Consider the following 26526-nt stretch of genomic DNA (forward strand, 5'->3'; position numbering starts at 1 on the left):
AATTGTTAAAAAAAAGAATACAAATAAAAAATAGTGATATACTCACCTTCTGATGGCCCCTGGAGCCCTCCCGCCTCTCAGCGGTGCACGCGGCGGCTTCCGTTCCCAGGGATGCTGTGTGTGAAGGACCTGGGATGACATCGCGATCACGTGACCGTGACATCATCCCAGGTCCTTCGCACACAGCATCCCTGCCGCCGCGTGCACCGCTGGGGAGATTGGGTGACGTCAGAAGGTGAGAATAACTATTTTTTTATTTTTTTTATTTTTTTAACATTAGATCTTTTTACTATTGATGCTGCATAGGCAGCACCAATAGTAAAAAGTTGGTCACACTTGTCAAACACTATGTTTGACAAGAGTGACCAACCTGTCAGTTTTCCAAGCGATGCTACAGATTGCTTGGAAAACGCTAGCATTCTGCAAGCTAATTATGCTTGTAAAACGCTAGTGTTTAGCGTGAATACGCATGCCAATTCTGCATGCGATATACCCGCGGAAGGAGTTGCGGAATTGCCGCTGAAATTTCCGCGGCAATTCCGCAACGTGTGCACTTAGCCTAAAAACTGCATTTTGTGTTTACCTGTGTTATCTTTGTCTAATATTTACATTTATTTGGTGATCTGAAATATTTAAGTGTGACAGACATGCAAAAGAATTGGAAATCAGGAAGGGGCAAACACTTTCACACCACTGTATGTATGTATTGTAGGGATTGGCTCGGGTGAGCAGAGGTAGGGCTGCAGTAATGAGGCAACACACAGGCTTACAGTCCAAACTTCAGTGGTTTATTGGCACTTTAAACAGTCCATGACAGAAAGTAAGAGAAAAAAACAAACATACTCCAGCTTGGAGAACCACTGGTCTCAGACTCACCCTTACACGGGATGGGCGTAACTAAGCAACTGCCAAGTCAGAAGGTGCCATTCCCAGGGTTGCTAACAGTCATGTCACCGTCCTTTGCGGCATATGTGGCAGAGAAAAAAACAGTTCAGGCTCATTCCAGCCCAGCTCCAAACCCAGAATAACATGTGCCAAACAAAAGAAACTCCATTACATAGTCTATAGCCACACCCACAGGTGAGGTACCCATCACATGGGCTGATCACGTGATCGTGACATCACTGCAGGTCCTCAACCTTAGGAAAATAACAGGCCAAAACTTATCCTGCTGGGAGAAATATAGCTTCCGTCCAGCACTACACCTTTTACTGCACCACAGTATATATTTTTATGTCTTACTATCTATTTTTGCAAATATAGCTCCAAAAAGTTGTATGTTGCCGAATTTAAAGAGTCAAATTTTTTTTAACCTAACTTATTTTTTTCCCACTCCAAACACTTTCTGAAATGGGTTGATAACCCCTTCTTAGGTGTTGTAGTCCTCAATGCAAAATTTAAAAAAAACTGTACACTCAGTTCCCACACCGGCAACATTCCAGCAATGTCTGGTTCTCTTGACGCTCATCTGAAATAGTTACGTCATTTAGGACTCACAGTTTTCCCAGAAAAAACTCGGATGCTGAGAGACTTATATGAAACAATGTCACCAGCGTGCCAGGAGACCTGGTACCAATTTCGCTGGTGCATGAGGTGAAAATAATGTTTTTCTATTTTACACGAGGGGCTGCAGAATGTAAGAATTATTAGACAGCTTAGGCAAAATGGGCCAAAAAGAGATATATCTGACTCTATAAAGTGAACAATTGTTACAAATCTTACAGAGGCATGCAGCATTCTTGCTAAGATATTGGAGTGTGATAACAGAACCATCAAAAGTTTTGTTACAGACAATCAACAGGGTCGCAAAGGTGGAGATGCAGGGGTAATGTACCTTGCTATGCTCCCATCTTAATCCTTATCTGTTCTCTCCCCCAGCCATGGAAGTGTGAGGCTGATGTGTATAGGATTATACTCAGCAGTCTCACAGGGGTAGACAGATAAAAGAAAACTACAATCATACAAATACACTCACAAAACAACAGAGTGGGAAACGGGAGAAATAGGAAGGAGAAACCAAATAAGAGAGGATGAGGATATACTTGCAAACCAACACCATGCAGAGATATCCTGAACAACTGTCCAACCTCCTTCTCAAAACACTGAACTTCTCTTTCAATACCAAACCAGGAAGTGTGAACTATCACTGGCAACTCCCAAGTGTCAGCAGCGAGCATATATACCAGATGGAGTGGCCAACAAAGAACAGCTGAGACAATTCAGGATGTAGTTATTTGGTTCTTATTCTTACTTTAACAGATGAAAATAAATAAATGAGATGGAAAAATTTACGTTTTTCATTTAGTTGCATAATAATTCTGCACACTAACAGTTGCCTAATAATAACGCACACAGAAGATACTCTCTTAAGAAAGACAAAACTTCACTTTTACGCTCTTAAATGTTCAGGATTGGATTGACCAAAGCACTGTAATTGTTCAATAATAAAATTAATCATCAAAAATGCAAAATGATTAATAATTGTGCACACATCGTAAAACCTGTACTTCAACAAAAGGTGTTTTGTGTAAAGGAAGATAGAGTGCATTGTCAGTGGGCATCAACGTATGTGTCTAATGTGTACTAAGACATCAATTGCTGTGGTTCCCAGAAAAGTCATCAATTATTTACCTGATGCAGTAATTGACTAATCTAAATAACTAATTCCCCAGTCAGATGGTCAAATACACATATTTGTAATACACTCTTCTCTATATGCTTTGTGTAGCACTCACCTGCGTCTCCACAGTATAGGCACTCCAGAGAGGCATGAATAAATTTTGGCTATAACCACTCACATAGCCTTCATGGTGAAGGAGGCAATATGTGCTATTTACATTTACATTAATGGGCCTTCCATAAGGCAAATTCTTTGCCTCCGACTGACTTACTGTAGAGCAAAGCAGAAATGTAATTACAGTCAGTACAGAGAAACAGGTTTCGATCTAAAGGTAAAACATTTCTTATGTTACTCACTGCTTTCTTGAGCAAGGGTTAATCTTCCATTGAGCATGGCTTCATCAGTCTGAAGTGATAAAAATGAAATACTGTCATTTATCTGTTGTTAATATGGCATGAAATCAGACTAAGGCTACATTAACACTGTCATTAGATACTACCTTGTAAGCTATCTCAGCAGTAAAAAAAAACATATTGATGCTTGATGGGCATCATTATAAATTACTAGATGGTGGCCCGATTCTAACGCATCGGGTATTCTAGAATGTGTATGTATGTATGTATGTATATAGCAGCCACATTGTATATAGCACAGGCCATGTAGTATATAGGAGGCATGTAGTATATAGCAGACAAATAGCCTGTACTATATACTATGTGGCTGCTATATACATACATACATATTCTAGAATACCTGATGCGTTAATACAGGCCACGCAGTACATAACACAGCCCATGCAGTATATAGCAGCCACGCAGTGTATAACACACACCACGCAGTATATAACACAGGGCACGTAGTATATAGCACAGCCCACGCAGTATATAACGCAGCCCATGCAGTTTATAACACTGCCCATGTAGTATATAGCACAGCCCCCGCAGTATATCACACAGCCCACGTAGTATATAACACTGCCCATGTAGTATATAGCACAGCCCCCGCAGTATATCACACAGCCCACGTAGTATATAACACTGCCCATGTAGTAAATAGCACAGCCCCCGCAGTATATCACACAGCCCACGCAGTATATCACACTGCCCATGTTGTATATAGCACAGCCCCCGCAGTATATCACACAGCCCACGCAGTATATCACACTGCCCATGTAGTATATAGCACAGCCCACGCAGTATATCACAGAGCCCACGCAGTATATCACATTGCCCATGTAGTATATAGCACAGCCCCCGCAGTATATCACACAGCCCACGCAGTATATCACACTGCCCATGTAGTATACTGCACAGCCCCCACAGTATATCACACAGCCCATGCAGTATTTAGCAGTGTGGGCACCATGTCCCTGTTAAAAAAATAATTAAAATAAAAAATAGTGGTATACTCACCCACCGGGATCCACCGAAGCTCTGGAGATGAGACCGCTAAGTCTTCTGGGTAATTTCACAATGCATCTCTGGGAACGGAAGATGGCGGCAGCCGCGTACGGCTCGGCGGACTACAGAGGGTGAGAATAGCAGGTTTTTTGTTTTTTTTTTATTATTTTTAACATTACATTTTTTACTATTGATGCTGCATAGGCATAGGCATTTAGTAAAAAGTTGGGGACACACAGAGTTAATAGCAGCGGTAACGGAGTGCGTTACCCGTGGCATAATGCGTTCTGTTACCGCTGCCATTAACCCTGTGTGAGCGCTGACTGGAGGGGAGTATGGAGCAGGCGCCGGGCACTGACGGCGGGGAGTAAGGAGCGGCCATTTTGCCACCGGACTGTGCCCGTCGCTGATTGGTCGTGGCCGTTTTGCCGCAACCAATCAGCGACTTGGATTTCCATGACAGACAGAGGCCGCGACCAATGAATATCCATGAGAGACAGACAGACGGACAGACAGAAGGAAGTGACCCTTCGACAATTATATAGTAGACTAGATGGTGGCCCGATTCTAACGCATCGGGCATTCTAGAATATGCATGTCCACGTAGTGTATTGCCCAGCCACGTAGTATATTGCCCAGCCACGTAGTATATTGCCCAGTTACGTAGTATATTGCCCAGTGACGTAGTATATTGCCCAGCCACGTAGTATATTGCCCAGTTACGCAGTATATTGCCCAGTGACGTAGTATACAGCAGAGCCACGTAGTATATTGCCCAGCCACGTAGTATATTGCCCAGCTATGTAGTATATTGCCCAGCCACGTATGTCACAAGTTAAAAAATAAAAAATAAACATATGCTCACCTTCTGAGGGCCCCTTGTAGTTCTGTCGCCTGTGTGCGGTGTAGGCGGCAGCTTCCGGTCCCAGGGTGTGATGACGTCGCGGTCACATGACCGTAACGTCATGGCAGGTCCGTCTCGCGCAGGCACTGTGATGATGTCGCGGTCACAGGACCGTGACGTCATGGCAGGTCCTTCTCCCATACCATCCTTGCCACCGGAACTTGCTGCTTGCATGGAGTGGTCACCGGAGCATCGTGAGGAGCGGGAAAGGCGGCGGAAGGTGAGTATATAATGATTTTTTATTTTTTTTAAATTTTTAACATTAGATGTTTTTACTATTGAGGCTGCATAGGCAGCATCAATAGCAAAAACTTGGTCACACATTGTTAATAGCGGCGGTAATGGAGTGAGTTACCCACGGCATAAAGCGGTCCGTTACCGCTGGCATTAACCCTGTGTGAGCGGTGACTGCGGGGAGTATGGAGTGGGCGCCGGGCACTGACTGCTGGGGAGTAGGGAGGGACTAATCGGACCATGGCGATCGCTGATTGGTCGTGGCTGTTTTGCCACGGCCAATCAGTGACTTGGATTTCCATGACAGACAGAGGCCGCGACCAATGAATATCCGGGACAGACAGACGGAAGTACCCCTTAGACAATTATATATATAGATATCAATGTGGTCCATTGAGTGGTGTTGGTATCTGTGATCAGAGGGATCCATAGGTGCACTGTGATTTCCATTCTAAATTAAAATTCAGATGGAATGCAAATGTGAAAGTGTCTGAAGCCCGCCATACATCTTAGATATCGAACGACCAAAGGATGGTTTATGCTGATAGTTCGGCATTCAGCTATCTTGACGACTCTCACATGCACAGGAGCATTCAATGCTGTGTTCTCTATGAGAGAGACGTTACCCGGTGGCTTATCATTGGGAGAACAAAGAGATCGACAGTTCAAAATTAGACATGCCAGATCCTTAACTTCCCTACAAGCCATCTGTCTGAGGACCCCATATACATTAGACTGTCGGCCGAACTTGTTGTTTTCAGTGGTTTCGTTCCAGATCAGTCTAATGTGTTTGGTGGGCTTAAGTTTTATATTTGTCTGATAGGGAAGGATACAGAGACACAATACCTAGATGGTTTAGCCCAGTATTTCCCAAACTCCAAGTCCTCACAGACCCCACGGGTCATATTTTCAGGATTTCCATAGTGTTGCACAGGTGAGACAATTCCTGATGCCTTGATGATACTTCCAATACTTGCGCAATACTAAGGAAATCCTGAAAATATGACCCGTGGAGTCCGTGAGGACTGGAGTTTGGGAAACACTGGTTTAGACCAAAGAGACAGATAAAAGGGTTATTCCCTTCCTCCTAGATAGATCTAATTGGATAGTGCTTGTAATAACAAGCAATGTCCCGACTCCCGACTTCCCTTTAATAAAAAATACCCCATCCCATGAGTATTACAACTTTATTTTTGTCAGAGTTCCATAGTCTCACTGCTCATACAGTAAAGAATTGCCTTCTGCGATTATGATTAAACCTTCTTTGCTCTAAATGTTGAGGATGCCTGTCACGGGAATGCTAGGTGGGCAAGAGCTAATAACCCGGGCCCCTGCAATTTCCCTCAGACTAGGGAAATCCTGACTGACCCTCTACCTAGAGTTTACACTGATGGTGTGCATCACCACAAAAGGTTTCGATACATCTGGCTGCACAAGAATGGGGGCCGAAACAAACCTGTTCTTAAGAGATTCGAATGCGCACACAGCAGCCTCAGGCCAAACGGAGAAATTGGTACTCTTTTTTGTCATGTCAGTTAGCAGTTTAGCAATGATGGAAAAATCCTTGATAAATTTCCTATAGCAGTTAGAAAACCCAAGGAACCGCTGAAGTGCTTTCAGGTTATCCGGCCTTCCCAATGCAACACCGCTTGCACCTTAGCGGCGTCCATTTTAAAGCCAGAAGCAGACACAATATAGCCCAAGAAAGGCAACTCCTGTACCGAAAACACACATTTCTCAAGTTTAGCATACAGCTTATTCTCTCTGAGAAGCTGTAACACCTGCCTGACATGATCTAAATGAGTATCACGGTCGCAAGAATATATGAGAATGTCATCTAGGTACACAATAACGAATTTCCCCAAAACATGCGAGAACACATCATTTATGAAATGCTGAAACCCTGCAGGTGCGTTTGTCAACCCAAATGGCATCACCAAATTTTCAAAATGACCCTCAGGGGTATTAAAAGCCGTCTTCCACTCATCACCTTGACGGACTCTTATGAGGTTGTACGCCCCCCTGAGGTCAAGCTTGGTAAACCACTTAGCACCTGCCACCTGGTTAAACAAATCCGGTATCAATGGCATAGGGTATGGATAACGAATCGTAATCTGGTTTAACTCCCTGAAATCCAGACACGGCCGTAGTCCACCATCTTTCTTCTTAACGAAGAAGAACCCTGCTGCCACAGGTGAGGATCAAGGCCTGATGTGCCCTTTGCTCAAACTTTCAGCAATGTAATCCTTTAGCGCTTGTCTCTCCGGACCGGAGATGTTAAACATCCTTGCTTTAGGCAATTTAGCCCCTGGCTTAAACCTGATAGTACAGTCATAGGGACGATGTGGTGGCAATTCTGAGCAACCCTTCTCTGAGAACACATCCGCAAAATCCAGAAGTGACTCAGGAATGCTTGAAGTCACCGCGGACACACATGTGGCCAAGCAATTCTCCTGACAGAAATCACTCCACTGAATTATGTCCTGAGTTTTCCAGTCAATCACCGGGTTGTGTGTAGACAACCATGGAAAACCCAGAACCAATTGTGCCGGAAGACTCTTGAGCACCTTACATGTAACCTGCTCGAAATGAAGAACCCCAATGTGGAGTTTAATCTCAGCCACAAACTCAGTAATCTCCCCCTGTGGGAGAGGAGCAGAATTAATGGTGACCACGCGGATAGGATGAGGCAGTTTTTCGATCCTAAAACCAGCAGTGCGTGCAAACTCCTCATCAATGAGATTTGTGGCAGAACCACTATCCGCAAAAGCAGTGATTGGCAGCTCTCTGCACTGAGAAACCATCATGGAGGATATACATAAGCTCAGATTGGACTCCTCCACACCCTCTGAGCTTAGAAGTTTTTCCGCCATTGCATTTTTCTTTGACAGCAGAGGGCAGATATTAATAAAATGACCAGTTTTACCGCAGAAAAAACAGGCTCCCTGCTTCCTGAGTACAGGAGCACGATGCTTAACATGTGATACCCCTGCGATTTGCATAGGTTCCGTGGGCTCACCTGCAGCAACCTCACGTGAACCTAAACCTCCTCCCACAGGCGGCGTCTCATGCTCCCCCAGACGCAAATGGCGATCAATGCGGACAACAAGACTCATAGCGGAATCTAGTGAAGTAGGAGTCTCGTACATCAGGAGGGCTTTTTTAACCCTATCAGAAACTCCATGAATAAAGTGACTCTGCAGCAGGGAATCATTCCACTGAGTGTCGACCGCCCAGCGGCGAAATTCAGAACAGTAATCCTCTGCAAATCGCTCCCCCTGGCGAATAGTGCGTATCTTAGATTCTGCTAGAGCCATTCTGTCATGTTCATTGTAAATATTTCCAAGAAAGGGAAAAAAACTCTCCACAGAGTTAAATGCAGCAGAATCAGATGGCAAAGAAAACGCCCATGCTTGGGGATCCCCGCTTAATAATGACAACACCAGGCCCACACGCTGAGCCTCATTACCGGAGGAGATCGGACGCATCCGAAAATACAGTTTGCAAGCTTCACGAAAAGTAACAAATTTACTGCGTTCCCCAGCAAATTTTTCAGGCAAAGGAAACTTAGGCTCAGCAACTTTACCTGTAACTCCGGTTTGCACATTAGATACTGCTAGTCCCTGTTGCTGCACTGCCCCCCTCAACTCAGTGACCTGTAGGAACAGCGCCCTCAACTGGCGGTTTATGGAAATCATGGGATCCATGGAAATAATGTTGGCCGATTATAATGTCACGGGAATGCTAGGTGGGCGAGAGCTAATAACCCGGGCCCCTGCAATTTCCCTCAGACTAGGGAAATCCTGACTGACCCTCTACCTAGAGTTTACACTGATGGTGTGCATGTCTAGGCCTCGACCCTCGCCCTGTCTCCTGTTTCAACCCTAGGCTGAAACCACCACCCTCCACCCAGTGAAAAGATCATACACCAATACCCACAGTTAGCACAGACAAGGATAACGGAAAATATACTCCACGCCACAGTCACTCAGGAATACACTATAAATGTGCAGGGCAAAATAAATACAAATATAGGAAGGAGTAAATAAGACAAAGGGAAATACACCACCAGATACGATACTTCAACTACTAGCTCACCACTCTAGACCGAGATAACCAAGCACTAGACTGAAGCTATAATTGGCGACGCCCAATGTTCAGGAGAACTATTTAAAGGCAGTGGGCATGGCCCAGCTTCCAATCCGATCACCAGGTAAATTAACCCCGGACCAGCTAGATAAAATCTAGCCGACGCCAATGAGCGCATAGTGGACAAAAGCGGAATTACCGCTGTCTGTCGGAAGACCTGGTCTGAACAGCGTCCGACATGACAATGCCCCCTTGTCATAATTGTTGGCCTAGGTGTAAAAGATCATTATAAAGATATCTGTACTGCCCCTTCATATATCAGTATACTGTGATAAGATTGGCCTTAAAGAGAACCTGTCTTCAGGACTTAACACTATCAAGTACAGGCATGGGCACAATGGCACAGCTATGCTGATTAAATTGATACGTGGAAGGAATCCAATCATTGATTGTTGTTTAATTAGCCTCTAACGTTTTCTTCTAATGATATATCTGTGCATTGGTGGCAGGCATAGAGGTTAGGGTCTTCTCTGCTCCTCCACCCATCCAGCAACCTTCTGTGATTCTTTTTCAGGTCACTGATCATTCAGTTACCTGTCTGTCCGCCATCATTGGGGTGGTCGGTGCGTGCACACAGTAATTCCACAGACAGTCTTCAGTGCTTCAATAAAATTGCCCTGGAAGCCGTGCATGCTCAGATGGAGATCCTAGCTTAATGAAGATGCCATTTCCTTTTCTTTCCCCATTCACATGTGGCTGTTTTGGCACATAGAGAGGTAAGAGATTTAGTGATAGTGACCCTCCATATTAAAAGGTCACCTTGACGTGGTTGGATGGATTTTGCGCTCTTTAATCAAAGAACTATAACTAAGTACCTTTACATTTTTAATGTTGGCAGCAATATTGGAATTAATGTATTCATTAGTCAAAGTGTGCTGGTGCACCATGTATGTAAATGTTTGTATATTAGCCACATAGCGTATTTGTGCACCTGTGCATTAATTTAATACTAAAAGTGTGCGTGTCCTATTTTTTCTTTTTTGTGCACTGAGTAATTAGTGACATGTAGAAGAATCACAGGAGGCTGGCGAAGAAGCAAAAAAAGACCCTACAACAAGGCCCACCTTGATGCACAGAAGACATCATTAGAAAAAACTTTTGAGGCTAATTAAACAACAACCACTGACTGGCAGTTATCAATTTAACCAGTATAGCGGCACCATTATGGCCATGCCTTTACTTTATAGGGTTAAATTCTGCTAACAGGTTCTTTTTAAGCCTTCATTTTTTCAATAACTCAAAGTTATAATATATCTTAATATTGCAGTTCACCTGTTCTTTTAGTAACCTTGGTCGCTCTTCTGTTCACCGGTCCTAGTTCAGCTATGTCCTCCTTATACAAAGAGCCCAAACTTGAATGTAAAATATGCTGGAATAATTAGTGGTTGCCATGTTGCATTTAGAGAGCCCCTGATGTGCCGAACCAGAGGAAACCCCCCACAAGTGACACCAGTTTGGAAACTAGACCCCTTTGGGCAGGGCCGGACTGGGACTAAAATTCAGCCCTGGTATTTGAAGTCACACAGGCCCACTTGTCACATGGTGACTGTATAATATCTTTGTACACTTGTAGGTTACTAGAAGTGAGGGGAGTGTAACACGACTATATAACATATAATTACAGCTGTATCCAGCATTACAGCTCAGCCCCCATAGAATGTAATACAGCACAGCCCCCATAGAATGTAATACAGCCAGCCCCCATAGAATGTAATACAGCCAGCCCCATAGAATGTAATGCTGCACAGCCCCCATAGAATGTAATACAGCACAGCCCCCATAGAATGTAATACAGCCAGCCCCCATAGAATGTAATGCAGCACAGCCCCCATAGAATGTAATGCAGCACAGCCCCCATAGAATGTAATGCAGCACAGCCCCATAGAATGTAATACAGCCAGCCCCCATAGAATGTAATACAGCCAGCCCCATAGAATGTAATACAGCCAGCCCCCATAGATTATAATACAGCACAGCCCCATAGAATGTAATGCTCCACAGCCCCCATAGAATGTAATGCAGCACAGCCCCCATAGAATGTAATGCAGCACAGCCCCATAGAATGTAATACAGCCAGCCCCCATAGAATGTAATACAGCCAGCCCCCATAGAATGTAATACAGCCAGCCCCCATAGAATGTAATACAGCCAGCCCCCATAGAATGTAATGCAGCACAGCCCCCATAGAATGTAATGCAGCCAGCCCCCACAGAATGTAATACAGCCAGCCCCTATAGACTATAATACAGCACAGCCCCACAGAATGTAATGCTGCACAGCCCCCATAGAATGTAATACAGCCAGCCCCCATAGACTATAATACAGCACAGCCCCATAGAATGTAATGCTGCACAGCCCCCATAGAATGTAATACAGCCAGCCCCCATAGAATGTAATACAGCCAGCCCCCATAGAATGTAATGCAGCACAGCCCCCATAGAATGTAATGCAGCACAGCCACCATAGAATGTAATGCAGCCAGCCACCATAGAATGTAATGCAGCCAGCCACCATACAATATAATGCAGCACAGCCCCATAGAATGTAATGCAGCACAGCCCCCATACAATATAATGCAGCACAGCCCCATAGAATGTAATGCACCACAGCCCCATAGAATGCAATGCAGCACAGCCCCCATACAATATAATGCAGCACAGGCCCATAGAATGGAATGCAGCACAGCCCCATAGAATATAATGCAGCACAGGCCCATAGAATATAATGCAGCACAGGCCCATAGAATGTAATGCAGCACAGCCCCATAGAATATAATGCAGCACAGCCCCATAGAATATAATGCAGCACAGGCCCATAGAATGTAATGCAGCACAGCCCCATAGAATATAATGCAGCACAGCCCCATAGAATATAATGCAGCACAGACCCATAGAATGGAATGCAGCACAGCCCCATAGAATATAATGCAGCACAGGCCCATAGAATATAATGCAGCACAGGCCCATAGAATGGAATGCAGCACAGGCCCATAGAATGGAATGCAGCACAGGCCCATAGAATGGAATGCAGCACAGGCCCATAGAATGGAATGCAGCACAGGCCCATAGAATACAATGCAGCACAGGCCCATAGAATATAATGCAGCACAGGTCCATAGAATGGAATGCAGCACAGGCCCATAGAATATAATGCAGCAGAGGCCCATAGAATGGAATGCAGCACAGCCCCATAGAATATAATGCAGCAGAGGCCCATAGAATGGAATGCAGCACAGCCCCCCCCCCCCCATAGCTTCATAATCCAGTCATCAATCATTGATAAAAAAAAAAAAAAAACCACTCTACTCACCTTTCGTCCTGCCCCGCGCTGCTCTGGCTCTGGTCTCAGCAGTCGCAGTCTGCCCGCCCGGTCACACAGCAGGTGCACGATGATATGACGTCATCGCGCACCCGCAGTGTCAGCGGCAGGCAGAGCGGGGAATGATGGGAGAGGAAGCGTCAGCAGACGCTCTCTCCTCCATCATTGCATTCAACTGTACCGGCGTCTATGACGCCGGGAGTGCGCCGACAGCGGGGAGAGTGTGCCGACAGCGGCACACTCGAGCGGCCCACTACTGCCACCGGCCCTTCTGGCATTTGCCAGAACTGCCCGATGGCCAGTCCGGCCCTGCCTTTGGGACCTTATTTAGATGTGTATTGAGTACCTTGAACCCCCAGGTGCTCCACAGAAGTTTTAACGTTAGGCCATGAAAATAAAAAATGTTCCCACAAAAATCATTTTAGCTACAAATTTTGTATTTTCACAAGGGCAAAAGGAGAAAATGGACCCCAAAATTTGTTGTGCAATTTCTCCTGAGTTCACCGACACCGATATGTGGTCAAAAACTACTTTTGAGGCACAGTGCAAAGCTCAGACGGGATGTAGCGGCATATTACAGTGCAGATTTTGCTGCACTTCTTTGAGGGTGCCATGTTGCATTGACAGAGCCCCTGAGGTGCCAACACAGCAGAACCCCCCATAAGTGACCCCATTTTACCAATTAAACCTCTCAATGAATTTATCTAGGGGTGCAGTGATTATATGGACACCACAGGTGAGTCACAGACATTTATACCATTGGGCAGGGAAGAAAAAATAATTTACAGTTTTACCACCAAGATTGTGTGTTAGCTCCAGGTTTTACATTTTCGCACTGGGAAATGGTTAAAAATGGCACCAGAATTTGTCCCACAATTTCTGTGAATATAGAAATACCCAATATGTAGCTGTACAGTACTGCTTAGCCATACGGAGAGACTCGGGAGGGATGGAGCGCTATTTGCTACCTGGAGCGCAGATTTTCCTAGACTAGTTTGCAGATTCCATATAAAGAGCCCCTAAGTGATAGTTAAGCAGAATCCCCCCTCAAGTGACCACATTTTGGAAATTATAAACCTTTAGGAATTTATCTACAGTACAGATGTAGTTATGATTTTGACTCCATGGATGGTTTCCAGAAACAGGCAGCAGTGGATATTGCTGAGTGAAAATTGCAAACTGCCATTGTAGTGACCAGTACGTTGTAGTGACCAGTACATTATGCCCAGCTCATGCTTCTGGAGACACACACCTGTAAATTAGGGGGGCTCTCATCCCCATAGAAATGCCAAACATGTGGGCACTAAATGTGGTTTAGGCACACTGGTTCTTAGAAGGGAGAGGGGCATTTGGATTTGGGAGTAGAGAATTTGATGAATTTCATTTGGGGAGCGGGGAGCCATTTAGCTTTTCCAGAGCATTTGTGCTACCAGTAACATGGAAGCCCCCTATATTTCCTTTAACAGAAGACAGATCTTTTTTTCTGGATTTAGTCGAAGGTTTAATTGGGAACATTTTACATAACGTTTGGAATCACATTCATCTGGCGCTCTATGCTGCACACTTACTTTGGGGTTTCCATCTAAATCCCCCGAGGGATCCATTCACTATAATGAGGCCTTAAAACACATACTAAACACATCAATGGATGTCAGTCACTAACATTAATAGAATATGTGACAAATTAGCGTAAAATAAATAAGAAACATCTGCTGTGTGAGAGAGAATGGCAGACCATTCGGAAATAATAAAACCAAAAGAAGAAACCCAAACACGGAAAGAATAATAAAATGATCAAAAATACTATAAAATACCTTTATTAAAAGCGGTATGTAGTACTATAAGCAAAGAAGTGCCTGCGCTAAAAATAACATACCAATAGTCATAATATAATCAGAATAAAATTACATCTAATAAGTAAAGAACCACCACACCAGGAAAATTAATAAATTACGGTACTGGAATAGACAACTATTTACTTTATATAGAGGAAAATAACACAGTAAGGCTACTTTCAGACATAGCGCATTTTTGAGCGCTATTTTGCGGGCGCTTTTCAAAAATGCGCAATGTCATTTTCGTCTGCCGGCAAAGTGAATGAGAAATTCACTTTGCCGTTCAGACACACCGCAAAAAAACGCGGCGCTTTTGTCTGCAAACACGCCGGCGTAAAAAGAATTGACATGTCAATTCTTTACGCAGCGGCGTGTCTGCGTATCCCCCTAGGGCCCCATATTAACGTGCACACACAGCGCCTTTGTCCTGGGTGTCGGCGTCTTTGTACGGAGGGGTTGACACCCAGGACCGGACGTGACGTCGGACAGGAAGAGGGAAGCCCCCGCCCCCCAGTGAAGCAGCATGGAGTGTGTGAGTGTGTGTGTGTGTGTGTGTGTGTGTGTGTGTGTGTGTAGCGTGTGTAGCGACGCTGCAGCGATAGAGACAACGATGCCGATCGCTGCAGCGTCGCTGTTTGATCGCTGGAGAGCTGTCACACAGACCGCTCTCCAGCGACCAACGATGCCGAGGCCCCCGGGTAACCAGGGTAGACATCGGGTTGCTAAGCGCAGGGCCGCGCTTAGTAACCCGATGTTTACCCTGGTTACCAGCGTAAAAGTAAAAAAAACAAACAGTACATACTCACCTGCGCGTCCCCCAGCCTCTGCTTCCTGACACTGACTGAGCGCCGGCCTTAACAGCAGAGCGGTGACGTCACCGCTGTGCTTTCACTTTCAGTTTAGGGCCGGCGCTCAGTCACTTTGATACGTGGCACGTGGCACTGAAATATGTGGCACTGAAATATGTGGCACGTGGCACTTTGATACGTGGCACTTTGATACGTGGCACTTTGATACGTGGCACGTGGCACTTTGATACGTGGCACTGAAATATGTGGCACGTGGCACTTTGATACGTGGCACGTGGCACTTTGATACGTGGCACTGAAATACGTGGCACTGAAATACGTGATACGTGGCACTTAAATACGTGGCACGTGGCACTTAAATACGTGGCACGTGGCACTTAAATACGTGGCACGTGGCACTGAAATACGTGGCACTGAAATACGTGGCACTGAAATACGTGGCACTGAAATACGTGGCACTGAAATACGTGGCACTGAAATACGTGGCACGTGGCACTGAAATACGTGGCACTGAAATACGTGGCACTGAAATACGTGGCACTGAAATACGTGGCACTGAAATACGTGGCACTTAAATACGTGGCACGTGACACTTAAATACGTGGCACGTGGCACTGAAATACGTGGCACGTGGCACTGAAATACGTGGCACTGAAATACATGGCACTTAAATACGTGGCACTTAAATACGTGGCACTTAAATACGTGGCACTTAAATACGTGGCACTTAAATACGTGGCACTTAAATACGTGGCACTTAAATACGTGGCACTGAAATACGTGGCACTGAAATACGTGGCACTGAAATACGTGGCACTGAAATACGTGAAACGTGGCACTTAAATACGTGGCACGTGGCACTTAAATACGTGGCACTGAAATACGTGGCACGTGGCACTGAAATACGTGGCACTGAAATACGTGGCACTGAAATACGTGGCACTGAAATACGTGGCACTGAAATACGTGGCACTTAAATACGTGGCACGTGACACTTAAATACGTGGCACGTGGCACTGAAATACGTGGCACGTGGCACTGAAATACGTGGCACTGAAATACATGGCACTTAAATACGTGGCACTTAAATACGTGGCACTTAAATACGTGGCACTTAAATATGTGGCACTTAAATACGTGGCACTTAGGCTATGTTCACATTTGCGTTGTGCGCCGCATGCGTCCTTTTTTTGATTGATTTTGGACGCAGCAAAAATGCAACTTGCTGCGTCCTCTGCGGCCGGATGCGTGCGCTGCAGTGACACATGCGGCGCAAAACGCAAGTGCGACGCATGTCCATGCGCCCCCATGTTAAATATAGGGGCGCATGACGCATGCGGCGCCCGACGCTGCGGCGCAGACCGCAAATGTGAACGTAGACTTAAATAGCTGGATAGAGCTGGATCCGCGGGCTGTGATCTGGCCTACGCTCAGCACTCTGCGGAGCGCTGTCATTCAAAACACGTCCACTCATTTTGGTGTTTAGTCCCAAAATGAAGGATGGAAGAAGAAAAGGGTTGGACAAGGAAATGACATCATTTCTTTTTTTTTTCCCCCACTGCAGTTAAAGCTTTATTTGTGTCAAACACAGACAATCTGCAGAGAAAACTGCATAAAAAACCGCACTAAAAACCGCATCAAAAACGCACCAAAAACGCACCTGCGTTTTCTGCCAAGAGCTGCGGTTTTTGTCCTGAAAAAAAAGGATTGAAATCAGGATCGTGTGAACATACCCTTACCGTACAGGGTTACGAGGGGGGCGTCTGACTGACGCCTGCCCTAATAACCTGGGGTTAGTGACAGTGGGGTTAGTAAACCCCAGCTGATGTCTGTTCCGCTTGCTGAGGCGTCTTTGGCTCAAGGCCATTGCAGCTGGCAGAATCGACATGATGTTAACTCCAGTGTGTATTGTATTCTGAGTCATAAAGACAGGAAATGACCTCAATGACTCTTTTTTTTTTTTCCCCTTTTTTTTTTTTCAAACAAACTTTATTTTCAGTACACAATGCTGAAAAAAACGCAGCTGCAAAAAACGCAGCAAAAAACGCTGTGTGTGAAAGCAGCTGCGTTTTTTGCCTGCGTAAAAAAACGCAGGTAAAGCAGCAGCAAAATACGCGCGCGTAAAAATACGCAGCAAATATGCTGTGTGTGAAAGTAGCCTAACAGTCCGCCATATGCATCAGCCAAAATTGTACAGAAGTATAGTGACTCAAAGGTGCCAAAGTGTGGAAAAATCAAGTGATATTAATCTACATAAGTAACCATCGTGAATGGTAAAAAAAATTGAAATACACAAGAATAATAAATAAAAATTAGATATTAAGAAATAAAAGATAAAAAATGTACAGGATAAAAAAATAAAAAAAACATTCATGTGAATGAAATGGGAAAGAATTGGTCACAATAGACTTCTGCAAGCAAAGAAAAAGTTATTGCAATGATAGTTATGGGCTGATTATTATGCTATGGACCGGTATCAAGAGGCTCAAAAAATCCTATTTAAGGAAATATATTGCAATAACTATCAAAATATGCATAAATTAATGATCACAATATAAAAATAGGATCTAGTATAAACAAGTAAAATACTCTATAGAAATGCAGAGCAACTGGCTCACTAGTGCAGACGATTAAACAGCCGGTGTAATATGGGCAGGGAGTTACAAAATGTGCTGTTTAAAAATACATTGCAAGTGATTTCTATGGTAGTATTAAATGCTAAAATATATGGGCAGACCACTGTGAAATTACTACAAATTACCTGGGTAGTGGTGTTACCTAGTGCGGAGCACTTCCCGACGGGCGAGTTAAACTGAAAAGCGTGTTTCGGCTTATAGTACTATATACCGCTCTTAATAAAGGTATTTTTACCTATTTTTTGTCCTTTTATTGTTTCCGTGTTTGGGTTTCTTCTTTTGGTTTTAGTACTACAATGAGGCCGCAGATTTACTCTGGACTCAATCTGGCCTCTGTTCAGCGGTGTCCTTTTCAGAAGTGCACAAAACTGTGGCCGACGGCACTCTTATGCAATCCTAAAAAGACGGACATCGCCGGATCACAGGTCCTATGGAATCCTCAGTGACTTCATCTGCCTCATTATAGGGAATTTTCTGCCAAGGGTTCTGTCTGAATCATGTATTTCAGAGATTTACGTGGAAACCCCGATGTACGCAGAGAGCAGGATAAATATGTGCCAAGCCTTACTGCAATCTTTGGGAGGCAGAATGAAAAAATCAACAGCATGTTAGAAATTGGTTTTATTTATTGTTTACGCCGTTCCTTGTGTGGTATGAGTGATTCGGCAACTTTATCTTCAGGTCAGTACGATTACAGCGGTACCTCATTTACCGTATATACTTGAGTATAAGCCGACCCGAGTATAAGCCGACCCCCCTAATTTTGCCACAAAAAACTGGGAAAACTTATTGACTAGGCTGAAAAATGCAGCTGCTATCGGTAAATGTCAAAAATAAAAATGGATACCAATAAAAGTAAAATTAATTGAGACATCAGTAGGTTAGGTGTTTTTGAATATCCATAATGAATCAGGAGCCCCATATAATGCTCCATACAGTTCATGATGGGACCCATAAGATGCTCCATACAAAATACGCCCCATATAATGCTCCATATTAAAATATGCCCCATATAATGCTGCACAAAGGTTAATAATGGCCTCCATAGGATGCTCCATAGAAACATTTGCCCCATACAATGCTGCATAAAGGTTGATGGCCCAATAAGATCCTCCATACATTATGGCCTCATAAGATGCTCCACACATTATGGCCCCATGAGATGCTCCACACATTATGGCCCCATGAGATGTTCCATACATTATGGCCCCATGTGATGCTCCATACATTATGGCCCCATAAGATGCTCCATACATTATGGGCCCATACATTATGGCTCCATAAGATGCTCAAAACATTATTCCCCATAGGATGCTCCACACATTATTGCCCCATGAGATGCTCCATACATTGTGGCCCCATACATTGTGGCTCCACACATTGTGGCTCCATACGTTGTGGCTCCATACATTGTGGCCCCATACATTGTGGCCCCATACATTGTGGCCCTATACATTGTGGCCCCATACATTGTGGCCCCATAAGATGCTCCACACATTTGCCCCATTTGCTGTTGCTGCGATTAAAATAAAAAAAATCACATACTCACCTCTCTTCGCTCAGGCCCCCGGCACTTGCGATAGTCACCTTCCACATTCCACCGCTGCGTGCTGCTCTGTCTTCCATCCTCTGCACTGACTGTTCAGGCAGAGGGCGGTGTGCACACTAATCGTGTCATCGCGCCCTCTGACCTGAACAGTCACAGCCAGAGGACGGAAGACAGAGCAGCGCGCAGCGGTGGAACGAGGAAGGTGACTATCGCACACTGCTCACCTCCCCCGATATACGCACGTGCTCCCGGCGCGGTCCCTGGCAGCGTCTCACTGTCAGATGGTCTCCGGGAGCCGGCGGGATCTTCCTGTGTTCAGCGGTCACGTACCGCTCATTACAGTAATGAATATGCGTGCATATTCATTACTTTAATGAGCGGTACCACGTGACCGCTGAACACAGGAAGAGCTGCCCGGAGACCATGGGACATGCAGGGAAAGCGCCAGCAGCAGGTGAGTATATCACCGCGCCGCTCACCCTCACCCACTGACCCCAAGCCGACACTGACTCGAGTATAAGCCGAGAGAGTCACTTTCAGCCCAAAAAAGTGGGCTGAAAATCTCGGCTCATACTCGAGTATATACGGTATATAGTTTTTTTTATAATGTTTTGGCGCTTTTACACAATAAAAACTATTTTAAAGGAAAAATTATTTTTGCATCGCTTTATTCTGAGAACTATAACTTTTTTATTTTCCTGCTGAGGGAGCTGTATGGCTTGTTTTCTGCGAGACAACATTACGTTTTCAGTGGTACCACTGTTAGTTACATCCTTTTTTTTATTGCGTTTTTATTGCACTTTTTGTGCAATAAAATGTACCGATCGCGCGGCGCTCAGCGTGAGGCTGTACGATCGGTGCGCCGCACTAGTACTGCTGTTTGCGGAAACGCATCTCCCGCAGAGTAGTACTAGTAACGCGCATGTTGGGAAGGGTAAAAGCAAACTAAGGAGGGCACCATCCAAAAATAAATTATTGGATACAGCAGGGTCTACCTAAGGCATGTCAAAAAATGCTACAAGAAAGAAGAAAAATAAACATGCCAATGAGCAGGGACCACAGTACAAAGTTACAGATAACTTTATAAAAGTATACAAAAAACACCAAAGCATAAAAAATTAAATAGAAAAATTCACCAGTTTACAAATATTGGCCCCAATGACAATATTGCACACAGAGCTGCAAGTGCAGAAAATATCACTCACATAAAAATAATGCTTAAAGTAAAACAATATATATACCGTAAATAAAGGTCTTTAACAATCTGAATAGATGTATTGACCCAGTCTGCAACCTTGTAAGCCCTCGGTAATGCAATAACTTAAATCAAAATATCACTGGCTAAACCCCACCTACTACAGTGCCTTCAACCCTGACCATCCACATGTGAAACCACCAAAATGATGAAAATGCGTGGGTGACAATCATGAAATCAACAAGATGGAAGTATATGGCAAATGACCACATGAGTGGGCACTAAATAATAATACGCAAAGGCGCATGTGTATCTGTGAGGAGAGGAAGCCTAGTATATTCTAATAGCCATAAACCACATAGATGAAAGAAAAATTAAGACGTAGGGTTTAATGGCCAAGGCAAGCAGGGTTAGCAATAACTTACCCGCAAACCTGCGGTAACAATACCACTACTAAGGTCCATGATAGAGATGCTTATAGAACAAGACCAATAAGCTGGTGCATATCAAGGGGCCAAGCGAAAGAAATGTCGGCAAGGGGTTATTGCATCCCATTATTTTATTTTGTTTATCAGCAGCTGCCTGTCACTTATCACGAAAATTTAGTTTGCACTCCACCCATATGCCCAAGTCTTTTTCATTATTTTGTATATAATTATAAATGTCATTTCCTCTGTCCAAGTGCATGCCCTTACATTTATCTACATTAAACTTCAATTACCATTTCTCATCCTCCAGCATACATTAATCCCTCTGTAATATTAAATTATCATCCTCTGTGTTGATTACCTTGCAGAGTTTATTATTATCTCTAAATATCGAAATTCAACTCTGCATGCCCTCTACAAGATTATTTACAAATATATTAAAAAGAAGAGGGCAGAATACTGACCCCTGTGGCACCCCCCATTGTTAACTTTGACCCAATCCGAGTGTAACAACCCAGTTGGCAGGATCCATCTCCCGGATATTGGTATTTTCTATATTAACTACTCATGGATTTCAAGAAATTGGTTTACTTCTAGTGCACACAAATCTGCATAGTCATGATGAGATCTCAAAGGTTCTCAGCTTTATACAAGATACAATGAATTTATTATGCAGTCACTAGAAAAATGTACAGCTATGTAAATGCAATAAACAGTCGTGTGTGAGACCCGGCGTGACACAACTCTGATAGCCAGTCAGCCATTTCCATCAGTCCCACAGACAATGATTGTAGGTCAACCATGAATAGCACCACTCCATTCAAGATTGGTCTGTTAACAGCCTGGGAGTCACAGGAGGCATCGCTGGGTGGGGGAGGGGCAGGATCGGTAAGTTATCCCTGCAATAGGATTATGAGCCTATTGCAGGGATTACTGAGCCTAAAAATATCCTTTTAAAGGGAGTCTTTCTCTCAAAAATGACAATTAAACTACTTAGAAAGTAGAGGACTTAGCAGCAAATGAGATTGCTTCGGTGAAACTTTGACGTGGTCAAAAGGGCTCAGTACACCGTTACGTCACATCAATTTGCATACTGAGCACTTTATCATTTTCTGCTTCACAAGTGAGCACTGCCTAAACTCATTGAGCAGCTCTGCACTTCCACTGCAGGAGGCCAGTCATGCTGAGTGTCAGTGTCCGCTCTCATGTCTGTGGCTGCCGCTCGGTAGTATACTGTAGACAGTAGCTAGTGATGGGATTACACACTGACACTGAGCATGGCTGGGCTGCTGCAGCGTTATTGTGGAGATTGAGTTCAGGCAGTCCTCGCTTGCTTAAGCTCTGTCAATCAACATATGACAAAGCTCAAATTGAGGTTACGTAACGGTGCACTGAGCCCTAGGACATCTCAAGGGTGCACCAAAGCCCCCTTAATTGCATACAAAATAAATACTTTTTATGGCAACTAAATCACTAGATTCGATACTACAATTATGAATTTTTAGGAAATTATACCTGTACTAGATGGTGGCCCGATTCTAACGCATCAGGTATTCTAGAATATGTATGTATGTATGTTGCGCTTAGCACAGCCACGTAGTATATAACACAGCCACATAGTATATAACACAGACAGCCACGTAGTATATAGCACAGCCACGTAATATATAGCAGCCACATAGTATATAGCAGCCACATAGTACATAGCACAGCCCACGTAACACAGACAGCCACGTAGTATATAACACAGCCCACATAATATATAGAACAGCCCATGTAATATATAGCACAGCCCACGCAGTATATAACACAGGCCACGTAGTATATAACACAGCCCACGCAGTATATAACACTGCCCACGTAGTATAAAGCAGTCAGGCAGTATATAACACCGCCCACATAATATATAGCACAGCCCACGTAGTATATAACACAGCCCACGTAGTATATAACACAGCCCACGCAGTATATAACACAGGCCACGCAGTATATAACACACCCCACGCAGTATATAACACAGCCCACGTAGTATATAGCAGCCAGGCAGTATATAACACAGCCCACGTAGTATATAACACAGCCCACGTAATATAAAGCACAGCCCACGTAGTATATAGCAGCCAGGCAGTATATAACACTGCCAACGTGGTATATAACACAGCCCACACAGTATATAACACAGCCCATGCAGTATATAACACAGCCCACATAGTATATAGCAGTGTGGGCACCATATCCCTGTTAAAAAAAATTTAAATAAAAAATAGTTATACACTCACCCTCCGGTGTCCAACGAAGCTGTCCCGATGTGCGCGATGCCGCCGCCAGCTTCCGTTCCCAGTGATGCATTGCGAAATTACCCAGATGACTTAGCGGTCTCTGAGTAATTTCGCAATGCATCACTGAAAACCGAGGCTGGCGGCAGCATCGCGCGCATCGGTGGCCGGCGGAAGGTGAGAATAGCACAATTTTTTATTTTTTTAAAATTATTTTTAACATTATATCTTTTTACTATTGATGCTGCATAGGCAGCATCAATAGCAAAAAGTTGGTCCGGGATGGGGCGACACACTGGCACTGACTGGAGGGGAGTAGGGAGGGGGCACTGACTGGAGGAGAGTAGGGAGGGGCCAATTCGAGGCCAGACTAAGCCTGTTGCTGATTGGTCGTGGCCGGCTGGCCACGACCAATCAGCGACGCGGGATTTCCGTTACAGACAGACAGACAAACAAACGGAAGTACCCTTTAGATGATTATATAGATAGATAACTGGTTTAATTAGATGATATAACAAACATTTGTCACCTCTGCCTGGGTTCACTTACCACATTTGTGCAGCTGCAGCCCAAAGTGGAAGATGGCTGTGTAAATGCGCAAGTTAATGGATCTGATTTCTCTAGATTAATGGTTGGAGTAAAAAATGGTTCTTTCAGTAAATGGTTCAGACTGCCATGTGTTCCATTATTAGGAGCTGGGTGAATTTTTAACAAATCTGTAAGAAAACAAAAGCTGGTTATTTGAGTTTCTAGACTCTCTCTGAACCTTTCTAAGTGAGTGTGTTTTGAGAAGAGTATTTGATATACTGTAGTATGGGAGGGTCACATTTAAAAGGCATCTGTCAGTAGGATCAGCCCTCCTATGCTATCTATATGGGCATGTAGGTCATAGGAAGCTGAAGAAATTGATATCTGTGATCTGATGTTTTATTTCAGAGAAAATCCACATTTTTATTATATTTAAATGAGCTGGTCAGGACTATAGGTCAGACACTGATCTGCATGAGAATCTGTCTCCAGAGATTATTATAAAAAAGAGGTGTTACTAGTGTGATATGAAACTAACACAGGACTGTAGAATAGAACTTTTGTTTCTTGCAAATGCATTTTTGCAGCTCTATGAGATCTGCTCTGTTGCAATGGTTTTGCAACTCTTCCTCTGAGATGGAAGCTGAAACAGAGGAACTTGCAGATGTGTCAGTTATAATCACACACAGCTCTGCAGGGAGATCAGGGAGCGGCCATCACACTGGCAACTCCCGTTCATGTAAAATAATCCTGGAGGCAGATTCTCATGCAGATCAGAGTCCGGCTCATAGTCCTTAACTGCTTATTTACTTATAAGAAAAATGTGGATTTCTCTGGAATAAGACATCAGATCACAAATATCAAGGCAACATTTTATTTAGCTTCCTATGACCTACATGCCCATATAGATGGTTTAGTAAGGTTGTTCCTACTGACAGATTCCCTTTAAGGGATGGCTGCAGAATATGGCAGGCAAAGCTTTAGAGGATGTCCAATACTTTTACATTGATGACATATCCACAGCTGATCGCTGGGGGTGTCTGGTGTCAGACACCGGCCGATCAGACATTGATGATCTATCCTATTGATAGGTCATCAATGTAAAAGTAATGGAAAACTTCTTTAAGTCTCTGTTCTGTACAGTGATATTATGGTGATCTTGCAGACAGTAGCTCCATCAAGATCATTAATAGATGCAACTCTTACTTCACCTTCAATGTAACCCTCTAATCACGGCACTTACATGTTATAAACACAGAGAGGAAGTAAGGAAGGTGATTTTAGAGTGACACAAGACACCCAGAGATGCTGTGATCATTTAATGCAAACTACATTACAATATGTATTTGATATGTAAATATAAATTTACAGATACAGCCATTCTTTATATATAAAAGAAATATTGATTTGAAAATGCGAAGGAAAGCTGGTAACAGGGAACATTATAACTCACCACACATTAGGTTGTACAGCTCTATATTATCAAAGGAATCCACTTCTTCTTGCTCTTTAAACCCCGGGCCATGCCCTATAAAGATAGCCTGAAACAATATTGTATGAAGGTCCATTTACATGAACAGATAATCATTTACAGGATGAATGATGCAATCGCAACTGACAAGCAGGCAACGATGTCAGATAAGTGTTTATATAGGATGAGAATCATGACTGAAATGGTGGCAGGCAGACAGGACACGGGAAAGCAAGTACGTAGCAGGTAGTGGTGAATGGTTAAACAACACAACCATGAGGCCTAGGCAAATAATCACATGGGAGGCCACTTGTAAAACCTGGAAGGTGATAAAGCCCTGCTGAGCTGAGGCAGATGCATAACACTTTCAGGAACTGTTTACAGGAGTTTTTTCTTATTAGTAGAGGAAGCATTATACTGTCAGGTAACACTTCTATACAGAGCTGATAATAAAGGATCCACTATCACAATAGGCGATATTACGGATGACCGTGCTTCTCCTCCCAATCTCACTCACTTTTGCACATGCTCCTTAGACACTTTAATACAAAATATGAAGTTTGCTTCTGATCATTGTGGCTTCTACATGTGTTGTTTCCTGAAACAGTAGGAAGTATGAGCCTAAAAAATCCTAAAGGGCCACTGTGAAAATTGCAAGATTTATAATCTTTTTAATTTTAACACAAATTGTAATAATAAAAAAAAAACTTTGCCAAAAAAATATATATTTAACTCAAAACACTGATTTAAGCAGAACGTTTCCTATGAAAGCTTACCTTTAAAAAATGTGGCATCTTTTTAGACTATCCAATATCAGAAAATGAAATCTACACCTCCAAAATTTTGTTAGTCACACCCTCATGATAAAACACACATACTTATAGCATCGACAACTTTGAACATTTTGCACAAGGGTATTTTACAGTTGCTATATGGACTGCAATGCCTGGACCGGCCAATCCAAACTCAAAGCTTCATATACTGTATATAAATGGGTCTGTAAGTTTGGGTCAGAAGACCCGCAGTCAGTTCGGGCATTGTGGGCCATATACAGATCATAAAATACACTTCTGTCTATTGATGTTTCTTCAGTTTTTCATGGAATGAGAATTGTGATTTTTTTTTCTTGCCACTTCTTTATAGAAGACGCAATTTACAATTCTGGCTTAGACCT

At 43.7% G+C, this 26526-nt stretch overlaps 1 protein-coding gene across 2 annotated transcripts in view; it reads right to left on the minus strand.

Moving 5' to 3' along the window:
* ENPP3 (ectonucleotide pyrophosphatase/phosphodiesterase 3) overlaps positions 1 to 26526 on the minus strand; it is a 211568-nt gene that overhangs the window by 23713 nt on the left and 161329 nt on the right. For both annotated transcript variants that reach the window (XM_077289350.1, XM_077289351.1), the window contains exons 17-20: positions 25335 to 25422; positions 23903 to 24069; positions 2977 to 3025; positions 2736 to 2890 (exon numbers count right to left, since the gene is read on the minus strand). In XM_077289350.1, coding sequence (XP_077145465.1) covers positions 2736 to 2890; positions 2977 to 3025; positions 23903 to 24069; positions 25335 to 25422 — 459 coding nt within the window. The remainder of the gene's footprint in view (positions 1 to 2735; positions 2891 to 2976; positions 3026 to 23902; positions 24070 to 25334; positions 25423 to 26526) is intronic.

Source organism: Ranitomeya variabilis, chromosome 2 (assembly GCF_051348905.1).
Source record: "Ranitomeya variabilis isolate aRanVar5 chromosome 2, aRanVar5.hap1, whole genome shotgun sequence".
Taxonomy (NCBI): domain Eukaryota; kingdom Metazoa; phylum Chordata; class Amphibia; order Anura; family Dendrobatidae; genus Ranitomeya; species Ranitomeya variabilis.